Here is an 18,596-nt window from a genome sequence, read left to right on the forward strand (position 1 = left end):
AAAAGATTCATGCGAATAATTTGAAAATTATTAATTATTTCAAAACTCTCTCTAATGAAACTACGACTGTACAGCTGAACCAGCAATTTTCCCTTTTATTTAGCTCATTAAGTTTGCTCTTTAATAAAATAAGTCATTTAGATACTAGTTTGGAATTTTGTAGATTAAATATTCTACATTCTAGTATATTATCCCATAAATAAATAAATAATATTATTTCTGAATCTAATGTAAAATTGATTTCTGAAGACCCAGAAGTGTTATGGCAATTAGCAAATGTACACTGCTCAATATATAAAGAATATATATCCTACTTCATTGAATTCCCTTTAAAATCACCTACTTAAGAAATCTTCTTATTATTATCCTATCCTGTTTATCGTAACACTGAAGTTACCACTATTCATGAATATCATTCCCTTATCCTGAGATATGACGAAATTTTATCTGGTAAATGTGAATTTTTGTGTGACTACTACTGCAGAAATGTGACAGTGATAAAAAATAAGTGCATAAGTGAAGTGTTAGAAGATAAGAAATTAGAACACTGTAAACAATTAGTAATTAATGATTCTGCTTCTTTTGTAAAATTAATTCCAATTATCAATCAATATCTACTGTACAAAATTGACAAAGCTTTTATTTTATCAGAGAAAAAGAACACTACATTATATCGAAAATCAACTCAATTATTGTATCTTAATAAGTCAGAACAGTTATTCGAACATCCTAAAATACATGAGTATTGGGAAAGTGATAATATCAATCCCATCTGAAGTTCCATTTCATAAATTGAAAACAAACTTTTCATTTGATATTATTCATGAAGCAAATATTTCGATTGAACCACTACTAGCAATAGAAGAACTTAGCATTGCAAAAGACGAAACTTATTATATTTGGATTTTTATTATATGTTTTATTGTTATTCTTAGTATATTTAAATTGCATTTAAATTATATAACTTTATCAAATATGTAACTTCTTTACAAAATAATTGTAGAAATGTAAATGTAGCAGCAACTTCGCAAGCCCCAACATTTGTTCTTGCCTCCAAACCCAAAATTCTGATCGCTGAGGACAGCTTCAGTCTAGGGGTGGAGGAGTTAAATATCTATAGTAGTAGTATTACAACCCTATTGTTATAGAATATAGCTGACTATGCATTGTCTTCTTTATGTCTCAATTAATTATTTTCAGTTAGTTCTACTCAATCACTTGACGAGAGCACTCGGCTCCCGAAATTCTTTAATTCGGTATTTTCTGTGATTGTAGTGTTAATAAAGTTTCAATTTTTAAAAACTCAGTCATGTCGTCCAATAACTAAACTCTAGACGTCTAGACTTTAAACAGCTGGAGACAGAAAATTGGCTTTCCAAAACGGGGCGTAGTCGTAGTTTTTATAACAGTAGTAGCAGTTTTTATTTTCTCATTTCTATTAATTGGAAACGTTTTTCCTTGTCAGAATTAAACATTCCTAAATAATTCAAAATAGTTGAAACTTTACAATATTTTATCTTTATTTTGTGTTCAATTTTCTAGTTTTTCGAAATTTAATTCAAATGTGACTTTCACAATGACTACGACTACGCCCTGGTTCGGAAAGCCAATTTTCTGACTCCAGCTGTTTAAAGTCTAGGACTCAACTAAATCCCGAGCTCGGAAACCGGGCCTTAGTGTTAATATCTATCATTTGGAGGCACTACTTGTAAAATTTACTCTTTTATCAACCAACATTCGGCGTTAAATTTTTCAACGATTGGAAAATTTATTAAATAAACATTGATTTTTTCGAATTGTCTAGTGTTTAACCACCTTCTCATCAATATCTTCAATATAAACGTGATTTGTTTAAAATGCGTGATGTACCTCAACTCAAATTTGAATTTCCCTATAGAAAAGTATATTGATATAAAGGTATATTGATATTAAGTGATCTACTCCCTCCACAGAAAACTAAGGAATAGAAAAAGTATTGGGCGTGTAAGCATCTTTTCTCGCCTTACGATGATGCACTTACTATATGCTGGTTGAGGGTTTGCTCCACCAACGACACACATCTCCTGTACACTGGCTCACAGTATGGCAGAAATCCCACCTGCAGCGCTGTAGCCACACTTGACAGACACTACAACAAAATCAAACATTTTTTTTTAAAGAATATTTCTGCATTTCACTTGAATGAAATAGTTTCACCAATCATTCTCCAAACATAAGCCCTCAGCTCTCATAATCTAGGCGCATTGGGCAACTGAACCATCAGAGTCGGACTGATGTAAGGCAAGGGTGAAGTACGGACATAGATAATAGATGAAAGGATTGCTGGTAGAAAGGGAATAGAGAGAACGAGTAAGAAAACATCAATCCAACTCATCAGACCCCTCCCCTTCGCAATAAGATTTTTCATCATCGGGCAGTTCGGATTAGTTGAAAATGTATCTTTTTGAAATTTCAAAAAATTGTAATAGATTATTTATTGTTGCATAGAATTTGAATAACCTTCCACACAAACTTAGATTATCAAGTTTAAATTTATCATCTTAGTCAAACCAGACAGAAAAAATTGTCATCTGATATTTCTTCAAAGCATTACACTACATAATTCATCATCTCTCATTATCCTTCCCATTAACCACGCTCAAGTCAAGAGTTGATGGAACCATAACCCTAAAAAAAGAAGAAAATTCTTGAAAGTAATATTTTCTGGTAGTAATTTCTGGCAGCTTTGTTACTTTCTTTTTAGTAACCATATACCTACATTCAACTATTGTCATACTGTATAAATATGCATGCAAATGCTGAAAGTTGACTTATTGTTTTTCTTTGGTTGTAATGTTTTTTTGAAATAAATTAAATTTCATTTAATTTTATAATTCTAAAAAACCAAGCCCTCAGCTCTCATAATCTAGGCGCATTGAGCAACTGAACCTTTCAAGTTGGACTGATACAAAAGGATAGTAGAATTTGAAAGTAATAAGAGTTGAAGGGAGAAATTCAAGGTTATAACTTGATGGAGGAAGAGAAAAAAGGAGAGAATCAGTCCAACTATCCAGATCCCTTCCCTTCGCAATACGAGTTTTCATCATTGGGCCTTTCAAAATATCAAATTAACAAACAAGACCTATTGGTAAAAGCATTGTGACATAAAACTACAGCCTAATACAATGCTAGTGTATCTACTGATATTGGATAATAAAATACAGTATTCATATATTACATACATAGGGGCGTACATAGGGGCATTAAATATAAGGGACTGATCCCTCGTTTGTCTTGAATGCATATTATAGCTTCCTTTTGAAACTAACCAAATAAAGACTTCACTTGATTAAAAAAAGTGAATAACAAGTTCATCGGAATAAGCCATGAATTTTTTTTCGTGTAGAACGGTTAAATACACATTTTTTGTTATAGTTCATTCAAGAAAATAAATTCATTTATTGTACAGAAAAGGAATTTTTAATTACTATAGTTTTCTATTATTTCTTTGAATGAAGCCCTCAGCTCTCATAATCTAGGGCGCATTGGGAAACTGAACCATCCAAGTCAATCTGATGTTTTAAGAGAATGGATTTTTTATAAAAGGTTAACAGAAAGAAGTAATGGATAAAGGTTGATAGTGAGTAGAACAAAAAGGTAAACATCAGTTGAACTCTTCAGATCCCTTCCCTTCGCAAAAACATTTTTCATCATTGGGCTAATGAAAAGTAAAACTAAGAGGGAAAATTTAGATGTTTCCGACCCAACGATGAAGATGGCACAACTCTCGTGAAACAAGATCTGGTGCATATTTAGGTCTCATTATTTTGATAGTTGATCACTATTTAAATTTTATATAATGCGTAATATTTATGTTAACAGTGGTTTGATAAGTCTTCTCATATCGGACCAAACACTGTCCTAGTAAAGTCAACAACTACTAACGTATGACAATTTATTTGAGCATGTTTTGATTCACATAACATACTATTATGCAGAGCATCATTATCAATTGAAATAAGTAATACTAATCAGTAACAGTCGTTCTACTGAATAAGTTTCAAAATTTAGGCTTACATTACATTATGAAAAAATGCCGCAAGTGCAATATTAGACAGGTTTACGAAACACGTATCTAATTAATTATAGTAGGGATAAAATAGCATGTACCAATTATGATTGCATTATTTTTGAAAATCTAGTAATTTGGGGTCATCTGATTCACCTGCAGTAAAAAAGCAGTCAGAAGCTACATAGAGAAAACATTGTTATCTCGGGATTCATTGAATTTCGATTGACTTTCAATTATCTATTAGTGAAAATAGTTAACCAAAATACTAGCGATAGTCTATATATATAAAAGCGAAATCGAAATAGCACTCACTCACTGACTGACTGACTGACTGACTGACTCACTCACTCACTCACTCACTCGCATAACTAAAAATCTACCGGACCAAAAACGTTCAAATTTGGTAGGTATGTTCAGTTGGCCCTTTAGAGGCGCACTAAGAAATCTTTTGGCAATATTTTAACTCTAAGGGTTGTTTTTAAGGGTTTAAAGTTCGTCTTTTAGCATGTATATTCTTCTTCTCCCAATCTCTCAATTATAATTGAAATTTCCATATCATATGTTACTATAGAACTATAATCTAGATAGAGTACCTCTTCGAAACAGTTGTTAACTGGCAACTAAATTAATAATTTTGTCAGGTTGGCATTAAGTTGAGTTGACTTTGTTAGGTTGGCACCAAGTTGAAGATTTAAATGCATTTATCGCGGAAAAATTGATTGGGCACTGCTACTTCAATCCTGGGAATATTATATTACTAGCCGTCAGGCTCGCTTCGCTCGCCATATCCGTTTAGCCAGACGTTTAGTCTGGACCCCCGACTGGATTGTTCTAACATATGATAAAAACGCTCAAATGAAAAATGCAGGCGAGCGAAGCGAGCCTGCTGATCTCATTCTTGGACGATCCAGTCGGGGGTCCAGACGGATAGACGGATATGGCGAGCGAAGCGAGCCTGACGGCTAGTAAATATATTATATAATTATAAATCTACAAAAACTAACGCTTATACAGAAACATTTCTAAATTTTCAAATTCCCTTTTTCAAATTCTCAAAAACTGAGCCCTCAGCTCTCATAATCTACGCGCATTGGGCAACTGAACCTTCAAAGTTGAACTGATAAAAGAGGTTGGAAATGAGACATGAGTAGAAAAAGGGCATGATGATAGAAAGAGGAAATGAGGAATTGAAAAAATGAAAGATGAGAGAATCAGTTCAACTTATCAAATCCCATCCCTACGCGATTTGATTTTTCATCATTGGGCAAAATAAAGCAATTTTTAGCTAATATAAGAATTGATCAAAAAGGAAACAAGTGGTGAAAATAGTCAATCTTAGTGATCGGTTAATACAGAGGGATACAATACTGAATACATACTAGAATTACATACATACATACATATTACATTACATACATACTAGAATACCTAATTCGCAGACTAGTATCTCATTGTGAGTATCCGAGTATACTTCTTGCCTGCACAAACTAGTCTATTCAAGTGAGTTTATGCAAAATTGGATGAATTAAATAACATTAATTTAGAATCAACATTAATGTAAAATAATATTAACATTTGTATCGTGGCAGCGACATCGATTAATCAATCAGTATCATATCCATCGGTATAGAAACCTCATTGCAATGAGATTACAAATGTATCAGTTAAACTGTGCCAAGACACTAAATAAAATATCGAAATGAAAATAAATTTGAAATTACCTCGAGCAAAGGAAAAAGGTCCTTATCCTCATCCTTGAGTATATTCCATTTCTGGATGAGAGGTGGCATTAGCAGATTGATGTAGTCGGGCTTGTTGAGATGATGACCAACAGAGTCGGCCAATGTGCCGATTGCATCGTACAAAATCAGCAAGTTTTTATGCTGCAACGAACAAATTTAATAAGTCGATGACGAGGCTTCAAAACGATAAAAAATATTACAATGATCACAATATATATTTATATAATGTTGTAACTCCACAAAGAAAGCTAAAATGTTTACAATTCATGACAAAGTCGTATTCTCACATGATTTTGTTTCACTCAACACTTCAGAAAATAGCAGCTCAATAAAAAACTTACATCGGTTTATGATTTGTTGAGAAAATTGTATTGATAACGATATATTTATTCATTTATACGTGGATACAATAACAAATCATATAAATATGATTGGGAAGGAACAACAGGCTTGGCCCACAACTATTCCATTCCCAAATTTTGATTACATGTCCAAAAAATAGGTTATGTTTCTTCTGTAAGAAGTTCAAGCTCAACTTTCGTCCAAATTTTATTGAATTAAAAATATCTGCTGTCGGAAATATCTTACAAACATAATGAAACTATTAGTACAATGAATGAAACTATGTACAATAAAGTACTGTAAATGGACCAATTTACAATAATAATTAATGAAACAATGTACAAAGCAATGTACAATCCACACAATTCAAGGAAATACAAAAATGTAGCATTTAGCATCAACTGTTAAATTCGACGTGGACAAACAATAGGTACCTCTAATCCATATCTTATGAATTTAGTTTGAACCAAAAAATAAATTTTCAAGACTTCTGGGCCCTGTTGCATGATAAAATACAAGCTAATGGTTTAATATTTTCTATTCGTGGTTAAATGGTAGAGTGGACATTACTGTCCAAACTTCTCCACGTCAACATATAAAAAGTCATTCTATCCTATTTTATAATGCAACAGGGCCCCCAGTTGGAAGATGTATAACATACCTGATACTTGCTGAAAGCAAAGACTAGTGTTTCGAGGATGAATCCAAGGTAAGGAACTAGCTCGGTGCAAGCTTCTTCTTCGAGGGTGGCGAAGGCAGAGCAAGCTGCCTCCTGCACTCTCTTATTCGGGTCGAGAACTCTCTTCAGCAGCTGCGATACAAATAATTTATTCGGTATTAGAACATCAATTTAAATATTTATTTGCCATGAAACACGATCGATCGTTACTTCACATACTACATTAGTTTATTTGCTGCCGAAGTAAATCTTCACATGCGCAACTATTGGTTAGTTCTTAATTAACCAACTAAGCAAGTTAGCAACTTGCCAAGCTCACGCTCTGTTAAGGTGCATACAGATATACGCGCTACGAACACGCTCCGATCATGAACGTTACGCGAGATGTTATGCATGGGTTCGCTAGAGGTTCCCAAGATGATCGCGCGCTTGTCGTATTGTTGACTTCGCTACAACTTGACCTCAAAATTTTGAAACGTTCAATCCAGTTGATCGGGTGATAAAACTAAATAAAATATAAAATATTCTGACCAGGGGATTGCTGGGTAGCCTAATAATACATTATGTTTATATAATAAATTGATAATAAATATTATGTTTATTGCATTTATGTTGATGTTTTATTACAAAAAAGGTTAGGCCTATGTCTGTCTTGAAAAAGGTTTAAAAAATGTTTTAATTAAAAAGGTGGAAGGCTTGGTTGGTAGTTCGGTTTTTTCTTCTAAATTCTAATATAATGATAGGCTACCTAATTATTAATGATGTTTATATAATTTTATATTATTTCATTTTGATTATTTAATAATTAATTTTGATTATTTTATATGCTAACACAGAGATCGTAACTGATTCAACAAAAACTTCAACTATTAGTTAGTTCGCCCTAGGAACTTGCCAAGCTCAAGCTCTGTTACGCGCTCTGTTCGCGTTCTGCTGTTGCTCCACCAGCGAAAATCTAGCGATCTGCTAGTGTAACGTTCGTTTGCGGAGCAGAGTCTAAGTCTGTAAGTACCTCAAGTGGTCGATATTTTTTCCCACATAATCTTCCTCCTTTCTCTCCACATGTCCGTACCACTGCAATTTTTCTTGTATTTTCTTTTCAGCGTTATTCTTTCTTATCTAACCATACCCATATTAATTTCATTATTATGATACTTATCAATTGACTGCCTATTTACTTATAAGTCTACTTCATACAGCGCGTTTTCAATGACTTAGTCAACTTACCTCGGTCATCAAAGGTTTGAGGTAGTTGTCATGCGGCTGACTAACAACCCAGTGGGAGTAGCGCGAAAGGGTCCAGCAGGTGATCGCTCGCACCAGCGCCTTCTTATCAGAGAGACACCCAATCAAGTACGGAATCAGTTCACTCAGGTGTGGAATCATTCCTTGCATACAACCTGCAAAACAAAACAATCATTCCATCATCTAGTAGGCTACTTCAAGAATTTAACAGATTAAGATAAGATATGTTATTTACGAGATTCAAGTACTTGAGTATTTTAAGACTATTGGAAAATGTTGGTGATTAATATGTAAGTTTTAATTTGATACGTACCTAACTGAAATATGCCTATAGGCTAACGCTAGTAAATAATTGAAGCCAGATTTATAATAAATTGAAAAATTATCGTTAAAACATTAATGATAGTAAACTGAAATTATCGTTAAAACATTAATGATAATAAACTGAGCAAAGAATGAGAATGTAAATGAACATGATTACATTTATCAAAGGAGAAAAAATGAAAATTTAAAGGACTAAATTTTAATTTTCCAGTAGCTAATCAATATAATAAAATTTGTAGGGGAAAATCGAAGCAGACTTTCACACATTCTATGAAAACTAGCTTCTAAATGATTTTATAGCTTTGTAGTATCAAAACTTCCAAAATAATAGGCTTCTTGAAAAGTAGAAATTGATATAAGAGACGATTCTGCAAAAACATTAAGCATTATAAACTATATTAATTAAACTGCATTACAAACTTGTATTGTACTGTTTGGAGTTCACAACGAACTGAACTATTTGATTCATCAACTGAATCAATTTACCTTCAGCAATGGCTCCCAATGCAAGGATTCCAGATTCCTTGATGTCCCATTCTTGATGGAAAAGCATCTCTTTGAGAATGGGCACAAGTACGGGAAGCAATTCGTCTCTGAACACATTAGCTAAGCAGTCCAGGGCAGCTGCACTGCATTTTCCTGTAAGACATTTTTATAAAAGTTAACTACATTGATTTTCAAAAATGTTTTACAAATTCAACATTATAATTTGCATTTTTTCATGGTTTGTGGAGTAACGTAAAAAACGATTGTCAGATTCAACATGGAATTTAAATGATACAGAGACTATTACATAAGTAGATACAGTTTAATAATCAATATTATAATAATTGACCATTCGACAATTAAGTTTATAGTTCATGCACAAAGATTGGCTGTATAATGATAATGAAATAATTCACAATAAGTATTATTCATTTATTTATTCAACAGAGCAAAAACACAGTTATTATAAAATGATTGTAACTGAAAAACAGGCTTATAGCCCTTACTAATCCATTCCCGCATTTCGATTGAAAATTAGTCCAAAAGAGGTTATGATTCCTCAGCACCTTGAAATAGAAATATTTTTGGTCCCAGTAAAATTATAATCATAAATACGGTATAAATTGTTCAATCTTTGAATTAAAGAATTGTTCAATCTTTCTTCTACCATTAATTTTGTTAATTTAATTGTTTAATTAATTAATTTAATTGTTAACGAATTAATATGAATAATCAATTTTATTAGAAAAAAATTATTCCAAAACATTTTAATGTTAAAAGCTTGTTTATAAGTCAACAAATTTTTGAAGCAGTACCCGAAAAATTAAGTCATTTAAAACACTGGATATTGATTTTAGTGCTGCATTTTTAATAGATTTTTCAAATGTTTCTTGCACTTTTGAAAGATTAGATAGAGAGAGAATCGATTGGGGGGGGGGTTTCATTGCTGAGCATAATAGTTCTGTAAACTTTATGGTCATTTACTTTCTCTTCTGGAATGCTTTTTCATGTAATATTGAAAAGCTTTGTTTGGTATTGTACAGAACTTTACATCAACTGTCTCCGTAGCTGATTGAGATGCACATCTATGTGTTGTGCTAAAAACATTTTGCTTCAAATATATTTTCAGTGGATGCAGATTGCTTGATTCTAGAATTCCCTCTAAACTCAACTTCATTTGTATCAGTAACTTTTCTTCCCTCCAGTGGATTTTTGTTTATATCATTATATTCCTTCTTCTTCATTCCTGTTGGTATTGTGTATTTCATGTTTCTTGTTGAATTATTGTTTGAGATTTTCTCAGATTGCTTAAGAGCTCTTAATTACACTCAGAATGTAACAATTAAAAACTTTATATTATCACGTTATTTTAAAATTGAACTACGGTAACTCTTGTCAAACACCAAGACCCGGTTGCAAATGCATCAATTAAATTTAACCATGGTTAAAGTGAGCCAAAAAAATGTTAGACCTTACATGTGGTTTGGAAAGGCAATAAAGATAGATTTGGAGTGTAAATGAATGAGTTCTTACTGAGATTCCAGTCAGACAGGGATCCATCTTCGCCGATGTCGTCATCATCGTCGCCCTCCTCCTCGCCGTTCTCAGTGCCGTCCGAGTGCCGCACGGTGTGCGTGCGCGACTTGTGGAAGCGCGGCTTGATGTCCTCGTCCTTGTCCGGCACCATCTCATCCTCTTCAACGTCTCCCTTAAATCAACAACAACAATAATCACTATCTAAAACAAATACAGCTTTCTCACTTCTATTGCTGCTCACAACGCCAATTTAATATAATTGTCAATGAAATCCATTCGTCTTTTCAAGAGAGCTGTTACTTTCTCCCGTAAACACCCATTCAGAACATGATTCATTGAGATTATTCACTTTAACATTTTAGGGCTACTACTATTATTGAAATCAAATAAAATTCTTCCAGTACCTACCCCTTTATATTAGACTTAAAATGTTTCGGACTCAGAGCAATTTTCATATGCATTATTAAATAAAATATAAAAAGGGTACTGGATAATATTCATTTCATTTCAATGATTTGTTGAGTCATCAGAGAGATTCGATATTAATCCACAAATAAAATGTATCGGAATAAATTATTTATTTCATAATTGTATTTCAGCACATCAGAACTCATTTTTTATGGAAGCATTTAACTAAAGTCGAATACTTTTTGAATTTGAATTTTATTACAAAATTAGACTTTTGTATATTTTTAGACAAAAATATCATCTTAGCTCAGCTTCAAAAATCATTCTTCAATTATTTCAAATGATAACTTCCAATGAAAAGTAATAAAGTTTGTTAAGTTTAAATTCGCAATAACATATTGAGTGAGCATTAAACATTCTATTTAAAAATCACACTATTTTAACTCTCACTGGCGTGTGTACCGATTGAGTACTACCAACGTCGTGTGACAAAACCTCTGTATCCACTATATAGAAAGCGGTGGTAAAAGAAAATTTATAGTTCTATCTTTTCCACTGACTTTATAACGTGCATTTCACAATAGATACAAAAATGCTAGTATGGAATGGTGAGTGCTACCTTCAAGAGTATGATATCGATTTCGGAGTACTTCATGCCCTTGACAAGGACGGGCACGAGTCGGTTGAGATGCTGAGTGAGCACTTCCTTGCAGATGGGCTGCTCGGCCAGTGACAGCCAGAATTCGCACGCCTCCAGCGCCACGCCCTCGTCGTTGTCCTGGGTGCGCTGCAGCATGTACTCTATGATGTCGTGCATGTGCGGCAGTAGTCTGTCCATTCGAACCTGTCCAACAAACATTCATCTTAGTTTGTATATTTTTTCAACAAGATTATTTTTATAGGAATAAATTCTTGAGACAAAAAATCGTATTTTTTTGGTGGAGTATCTCAGTACTGCAAATTTCAATTTGTCTAGTGTATGAACATAACCTAAAAGGTTCTGTTAAATTCTGTTTTAAAGGTAAAAGGAGAGGTTAGGGAGGTGGCCTTTAAATGGGAATATGTTGATATTATTTGAAATGTGTTAATCATTTCACATAAAGGTGCGTACAGACTTTCGCTCTGCTCCGCAACCGAACGTCACTCCAGCAGAGCGAATGATGGTCGACCGGGTAACGCGAGAAGATCAACATCTTCCGTAACGTTCATGATGGGTGCGACTGCAGAGCGGGGGCGGAGCGACTGCGGTACGATGGAGGAACGAGGGCGGAACGTGCTCGGTGGGGTTGGAAGCGCGTATATGTGTAAGCAGCTTAATAAACACAAATAACGAAAAACTCGCACATTTGAGATATCGCACTTATGAATGACACTCCATTGGGGTTTAAAATTTGAAAATAACAGGATAATTTCAAGTTTTTTATTGGTTAAATTGAATGAAATATTTATAAATAAACTGTCTTATAGAGTTCCCAAGATTTTATTTAAAACTGTACATCTCATCTTGATCATTTAAAGTAGTTAATTATTTGTCAGATGTGGAGCAAATTCCAAATTTGGATCCTATTTCCCCTGTGGATACGAGTCTGTTCTCATGATTAAACGTAATTTAATGAGCCCTCCCACCATGAAATGAGTCGGATGAGCGGAAGGAGCTGACAAAAGTACGTAAAAAATATTCTGCGCAGCAAAGCTGTCCTCATTTAGGTTACTCAGACAGCTTTACAACGGTCTTACTTGTACACAAGTAAAGAATCAATAATACCATTCACACACAATGTCACATCAATTACACAACCCATCAATCACACAAGTTATCGTCAGCTATAAATCAACTTGAACAATGTTTTTCATAGGCTTAATTCATTCCAATGAGTTTTTATCAATTCAATCATTTACTAGTCTTTATGAATAAACTACAGTCATACTATCATTATATACCTCAAGGAGCATGACAAGAGCGCGGCACACATTCTTGCGAACGTCAGCATCCTCATCAGTAGCCAGGTGGAACAGATTCTCAATGAAGCCATCGATGTTCACCATCAGCGCCTGCGCTCTATTCATTATAAACTGGTTCACACAAGCCACAGCATGAGATCTGAAACATTCAACATATTAGTTTAATACATTTGAAAAATTATGGATTAGACAAATATCAGAGACAGTATAAATTAATCAGGAAATAAACATTACAAATGAAAGGGTCAAGATTAAAAGAATCTAAAACTTGACTATCTCATTCTCAATACATAGCAAATTATTAATGAAACTAGTTGAATATAAATTTTCATCGAGTAAGAAGCTTCATGAGCACATTTTAAATCAGTTAGAATGAACCTAGGAACAAGTTTTCCAAAGTAAAAACCGAAGCTCGTTCTACAAATTGATTAATATTTAAAATCAACTTTTCTGTATGAATAGTTAAACTCACCTTATCTTGGCACTAGAATGACGGAAGAACTGCAAAAACTTTGGAATCAGGACATTCAAAGGCCTATTCAGGGCATCGCTGTCCAAGTATTCGGTGGAATCTTCACAAATTTTCTGCAGAGCTCCAAATGCACCCTAGAGACAAAAACAATAATATTGTAGTGAAGGCTCTTGCTAGAGGACTAGAAAATGCTAAAGTACTTTTTCCAAGTAGAAATAACTCAATTTTTTATGTACTAATTCATTGATATTCAATTGAATTGTCATCAATTTTTAAAAATGCCCGGAGTCACTTTCACTCGACGATCGACAATCTGCTGTGGACCCACATTATGCCAGTACAGTCACACCAAAATTCAGCCGCTGAATTAGCACATTGCTCGGTGTCAGCTTTGCAACCGGTCTTTTAGCGCCAAAATTCAGCTGAAAGTTATAGTATGAACCATAACAAGCAAGAACGATAGCAGGGCTTCTGCTAAGATCGAAATTCAGGCACGTTTATTCGGCCCGTATAGATACTTCAGCCAGTGAATGAATACTTCGAAATGAATGATTTTCTCATAAAATGAAGATTTCAAGTCGTCATTGATAATGAAACCATAGAGAGGGAATAGCATAAGAAGATATTCCATGATATGGGGCGTTTATGTAATAAAATCATAATTTTTAATGTCAACTCAAACCGATAAATTCCTAGTGTACGTTCTTTCGTGAAGCTCGTAAGCTGTCATACTGCAACGTTCTCACACTCACCCGACTAAGACAATGAAAATGGACAGTAATTGGCTTGAATTAACAAATTTGGAACATGCAAAGTTTCAATTTTCGGTACAAAATATTTCAAATTAATATTTATTTTACAGTTTTGATTGCTGAGTAGAAGGACTTTTGTTATCAATTCGGATAGTAATCTTTCTAAATTCAAAATTAATTGTTACAAGTGTTTGGTGAGAAAATTAGACATTTTATCAAGTTAAAAAACATAGCCTTTTTTCTGGACTATTTTAATGAATCGAAATTCGGGGGAGGAACAGTTTTGGACTGTGTCTGTTGATCCTCCCCAAATTATTTCAAATGATACTAATTTTGTATCATTGAATCAATAAAATAATAATAAACAACCTATGCCATGGGATAATTTTGTGAGATATCTTTTCTCTGTGGTGCAACTCAATTTTTTAAGCTTCTAACGCTATTTTTTCAAGATTATTTATTCTGCTACAATATATAAGCTCGTCATAATTTCGACTTGCGTACAGCTGAGCGAATCGTGAGCGGACGCAGGACTGTCAATTTTAACAGTATAATAACGGTTAATTGTTGCCATACCACGTCCCGCACACAATTCGCACCGGTCAAAATAGGATATTCATTATATTTTCACATTCTCAGATTTTAGCACCGGAGTGGAGTGGCTCAAATTGTAGGCCTACTTAAACAACATACCTCACAGACATTGTAGTCGTGCGAGTCGAGCATGTTGCAGAGAGCGGGCAGCAGCTCCGGCCAAGTGATGAGGTCGCCCTTGGAGGCGATGGTCGTGATGAGGATGCCGACCGTGGCTCGGATCAGCGGCGACTGGTCGCCCACCGACGACAGGCATTCCTGCTTTATGAACTCGGCTACCTCGGGCACAAACTTGTCGTAATGTCCTCTCACGTTGTTCTTCAGAATCAATCCACTCAATGATCTTGTTGGTTCATCTAAAAATCATGTTACAAATCAATTAGTAATTTTTCCACTTCATAATAAACAACTACTTTTTTAATTAAGCAAAAAATACTATGGTCATGTTTGTTCAATCAAATCTACTGAACAATGAAATCAAGCATGATATCCTCCAAAGGCACTGACAATTTCTTGAAACGTTTCAATTTAATTTTATAATTCATCCCAAAAATACTTCAGGAAATAGAAATTGTTGCAAAAATTTGTCAAAAAGAATAAAATCAAATACTTCAAGCTAAACATTAGTTCAGTTATAAACTAAGGTCCAGTTTCCGAGTCAGAGAATTGGCTTTCCGAAACCGGGTATAGTCGCAGTCCATGTTTAAATTAGATTTTGAAAAACTAGAAAATTGAACACAAAATAAAATAAAGAGAAAATAGGCCTGAGTAAAGTTTCAGCTATCAATTATTTAGGAATGTTTCATTTCGTCAAGAGAAAACGTTTCCAATAATAGAAATGAGAAAATAAAGATTATCATAAAAACTGCGACTACTCCCCGTTCCGGAAAGTCAATTTTCTGACTCCAGGTTTTCTAGAACTTAGCTAAATCCCGAGCTCGGAAACCGGCACTAAGACATGAGACTACGACCTGAAAACGCCAGTTTATAAAATTAATTCTTCTTTCAAGATATTTTCAAAGATTAATTTATTGAAACCTCATATTCAAATGTTATAGATATGTTTGAGTTTATTATTATCCAGAAGCGAAATTTTGTTACCGGCGCATGTGACATTGCCAAATCAACCATTATTGATAAAGCAAAAACAAGTGCTGGTACCGTATCAATAGCCATTTTCAAGTATTATGCAATATTTAATTGTGATTCTTTTACTGCACGTTTTGCTTTAGGTTTTTTTGTAATCAAAAAGTAGTAAACCTAATGAAAGTATTTTTCAGTTAAAAATTCAGTACCGTAATAAAAAAAATGAAATAATACAGGAATAGATATTTGGCTTGCTTGGAGTGAATTTGACTATGTAAATGCATTATCAATTAATTCAATCCTTCATCAATTATTAAAGATCAGCTTGTGCTATATAGATTTCGTCATAGAAAAATAAAAACTAAAAAGCACAACCTTATTAATAAAGTTTGACAAGATTTCTAATTTACTAGTGATTAACTTACTTGTAACTGCTTTGTACAAAGCAATATTTAGGCTAAATATATTAAAATATTTACTCACCTTCAGTTGTCAACTTTGTCAAGACAAAGATCAAATAATTGTTAAAGTCTGGAAACTTGTTGAATTCTTCCAATTTCTGTGAGAAACTCAGTCAAGAAAACTGCTTTGCATTGGTCAGAACAAATTATATTTTTAAGCAGCTTAATAAACACAAATAACGAAAAACTCGCACATTTGAGATATCACACTTATGAATGACACTCCATTGGGGTTTAAAATTTGAAAATAACTGGATAATTTCAAGTTTTTTATTGGTTGAATTGAATGAAATATTTATAAATAAACCGACTATAGAGTTCCCAAGATGTTATTTAAAACTGTACATCTCATCTTAATCATTTAAAGTAGTTAATTATTTGTCAGATGTGGAGCCACTTCCAATTTGGATCCTATTTCCCCTGTGGATACGAGCCTGTTCTCATGATTAAACGTAATTTAATGAGCCCTCCCACCAGGAAATGAGTCGGATAAGCGGAAGGAGCTGACAAAAGTACGTAAAAAATATTCTGCGCAACACAGCTGTCCTCATTTAGGTTACTCAGACAGCTTTACAACGGTCTTACTTGAACACAATTGAAGAATCAATAATACCGTTTCACATACAATGTCACATCAATTACACAACCCTCAGTAAGTTATAAATCAACTTGAACAATGTTTTTCATAATTCATTCCAATGAGTTTTTATCAATTCATTCATTTACTAGTCTTTATGAATAAACTACAGTTATACTAGCATTATATACCTCAAGGAGCATGACAAGAGCGCGGCACACATTCTTGCGAACGTCAGCATCCTCATCAGTAGCCAGGTGGAACAGATTCTCAATGAAGCCATCGATGTTCACCATCAGCGCCTGCGCTCTATTCATTATAAACTGGTTCACACAAGCCACAGCATGAGATCTGAAATATCCAACATATTAGTTTAATACATTTGAAAAATTATGGATTAGACAAATATCAGAGACAGTATAAATTAATCAGGAAATCAAAATTACAAATGAAAGGGTCAAGATTAAAAGAATCTAAAACTTGACTATCTCATTCTCAATACATAGCAAATTATTAATGAAACTAGTTGAATATAAATTTCCATCGAGTAAGAAGCTTCATGAGCACATTTTAAATCAGTTAGAATGAACCTAGGAACAAGTTTTCCAAATTAAAAACCGAAGCTCGTTCTACAGATTAATATTTAAAATCAACTTTTCTGTATGAATAGTTAAACTTACCTTATCTTGGCACTAGAATGACGGAAAAACTGCAAAAACTTTGGAATCAAGACATTCAAAGGCCTATTCAGGGCATCGCTGTCCAAGTATTCGGTGGAATCTTCACAAATTTTCTGCAGAGCTCCAAATGCACCCTAGAGACAAAAACAATAATATTGTAGTGAAGGCTCTTGCTAGAGGACTAGAAAATGCTAGAGTACTTTTTTCAAGTAGAAATAACTCAATTTTTTCATGTACTAATTAATTCATTGATATTCAATTGAATTGTCATCAATAACTTTTTTTTAAAATGCCCTGAGTCACTTTCACTCGACGATCGTCAATCTGCTGTGGACCCACATTATGCCAGTACAGTCACACCAAAATTCAGCCGCTGAATTAGCACATTGCTCGGTGTCAGCTTTGCAACCGGTCTTTTAGCGCCAAAATTCAGCTGAAAGTTATAGTATGAACCATAACAAGCAAGAACGATAGCAGGGCTTCTGCTAAGATCGAAATTCAGGCACGTTTATTCGGCCCGTATAGATACTTCAGCCAGTGAATGAATACTTCATTCAGTTTGACAAAAATACACTGAGTGATTTTGCAATACAACATTCAATCGTAGTAGAGCAGTTGTATTTAGAAAAAGGGCATACCATGATGGAATGCGACAGTGTTCATGCGACTTTGGAAAAACTTTTTGTTCCACCATTGAATGCTCCAAGTGACTACACAGCACAAATGAGGCTGGCAAGACCAAAACAACCCTACAACATTCATGTTGTGGATTACACATTTTTCAAAAATTATGAACCCACAGCAACTTTAACTTCATTGCGCCCAGGAAAAAAGCAGGGGATCCAACAGTTACAAACATTCGTTGTCTACGTTATTGTTGCAATGGAGACATTCTCTTCAAAATGCGACACAGTGAGGAGTTTGAAAACTTGCCACAGCGGAGGAAGAAGAGGAATGAAAACACTCCACTTGGAAATTTGTACAACAAACCAATTCAATTGACATCATCAAAATGGAAATGCCTCAAAGACTTAAAGGAAGTCATTCCAAAGGATCATCACAATTTCTATGAATCCTTACTACATCATTAAAATAGTTCATGAACAATTTTTCACATTATCAATCGGTACAAATATTAAATGTTATATTCAACAATAACTTCACCTTTTTTAATGATTGAACAATATTTTTTATTCATC

General features: G+C 33.8%; 1 protein-coding gene across 2 annotated transcripts in view; it reads right to left on the minus strand.

The window, feature by feature from the left end:
* Positions 1 to 18,596, minus strand: part of LOC111057234 (transportin-1) — a 49,584-nt gene that overhangs the window by 21,679 nt on the left and 9,309 nt on the right. The window contains exons 1-11 of one of the 2 annotated variants that reach the window (XM_022344668.2): positions 16,163 to 16,265; positions 14,693 to 14,949; positions 13,248 to 13,381; positions 12,755 to 12,914; positions 11,433 to 11,657; positions 10,403 to 10,577; positions 8,870 to 9,022; positions 8,042 to 8,214; positions 6,797 to 6,946; positions 5,773 to 5,934; positions 2,021 to 2,128 (exon numbers count right to left, since the gene is read on the minus strand). In XM_022344668.2, the coding sequence (XP_022200360.2) occupies positions 2,021 to 2,128; positions 5,773 to 5,934; positions 6,797 to 6,946; positions 8,042 to 8,214; positions 8,870 to 9,022; positions 10,403 to 10,577; positions 11,433 to 11,657; positions 12,755 to 12,914; positions 13,248 to 13,381; positions 14,693 to 14,725 (1,473 nt within the window). In that variant the 5' untranslated portion in view covers positions 14,726 to 14,949; positions 16,163 to 16,265. Of the gene's footprint in view, positions 1 to 2,020; positions 2,129 to 5,772; positions 5,935 to 6,796; positions 6,947 to 8,041; positions 8,215 to 8,869; positions 9,023 to 10,402; positions 10,578 to 11,432; positions 11,658 to 12,754; positions 12,915 to 13,247; positions 13,382 to 14,692; positions 14,950 to 16,162; positions 16,266 to 16,908; positions 17,069 to 17,397; positions 17,532 to 18,596 lie in introns of those variants that run through there. The other variant, XM_039421049.1, reaches the window with a different exon arrangement.

This window comes from Nilaparvata lugens, chromosome 2 (genome assembly GCF_014356525.2).
Source record: "Nilaparvata lugens isolate BPH chromosome 2, ASM1435652v1, whole genome shotgun sequence".
Lineage (NCBI taxonomy): Eukaryota > Metazoa > Arthropoda > Insecta > Hemiptera > Delphacidae > Nilaparvata > Nilaparvata lugens.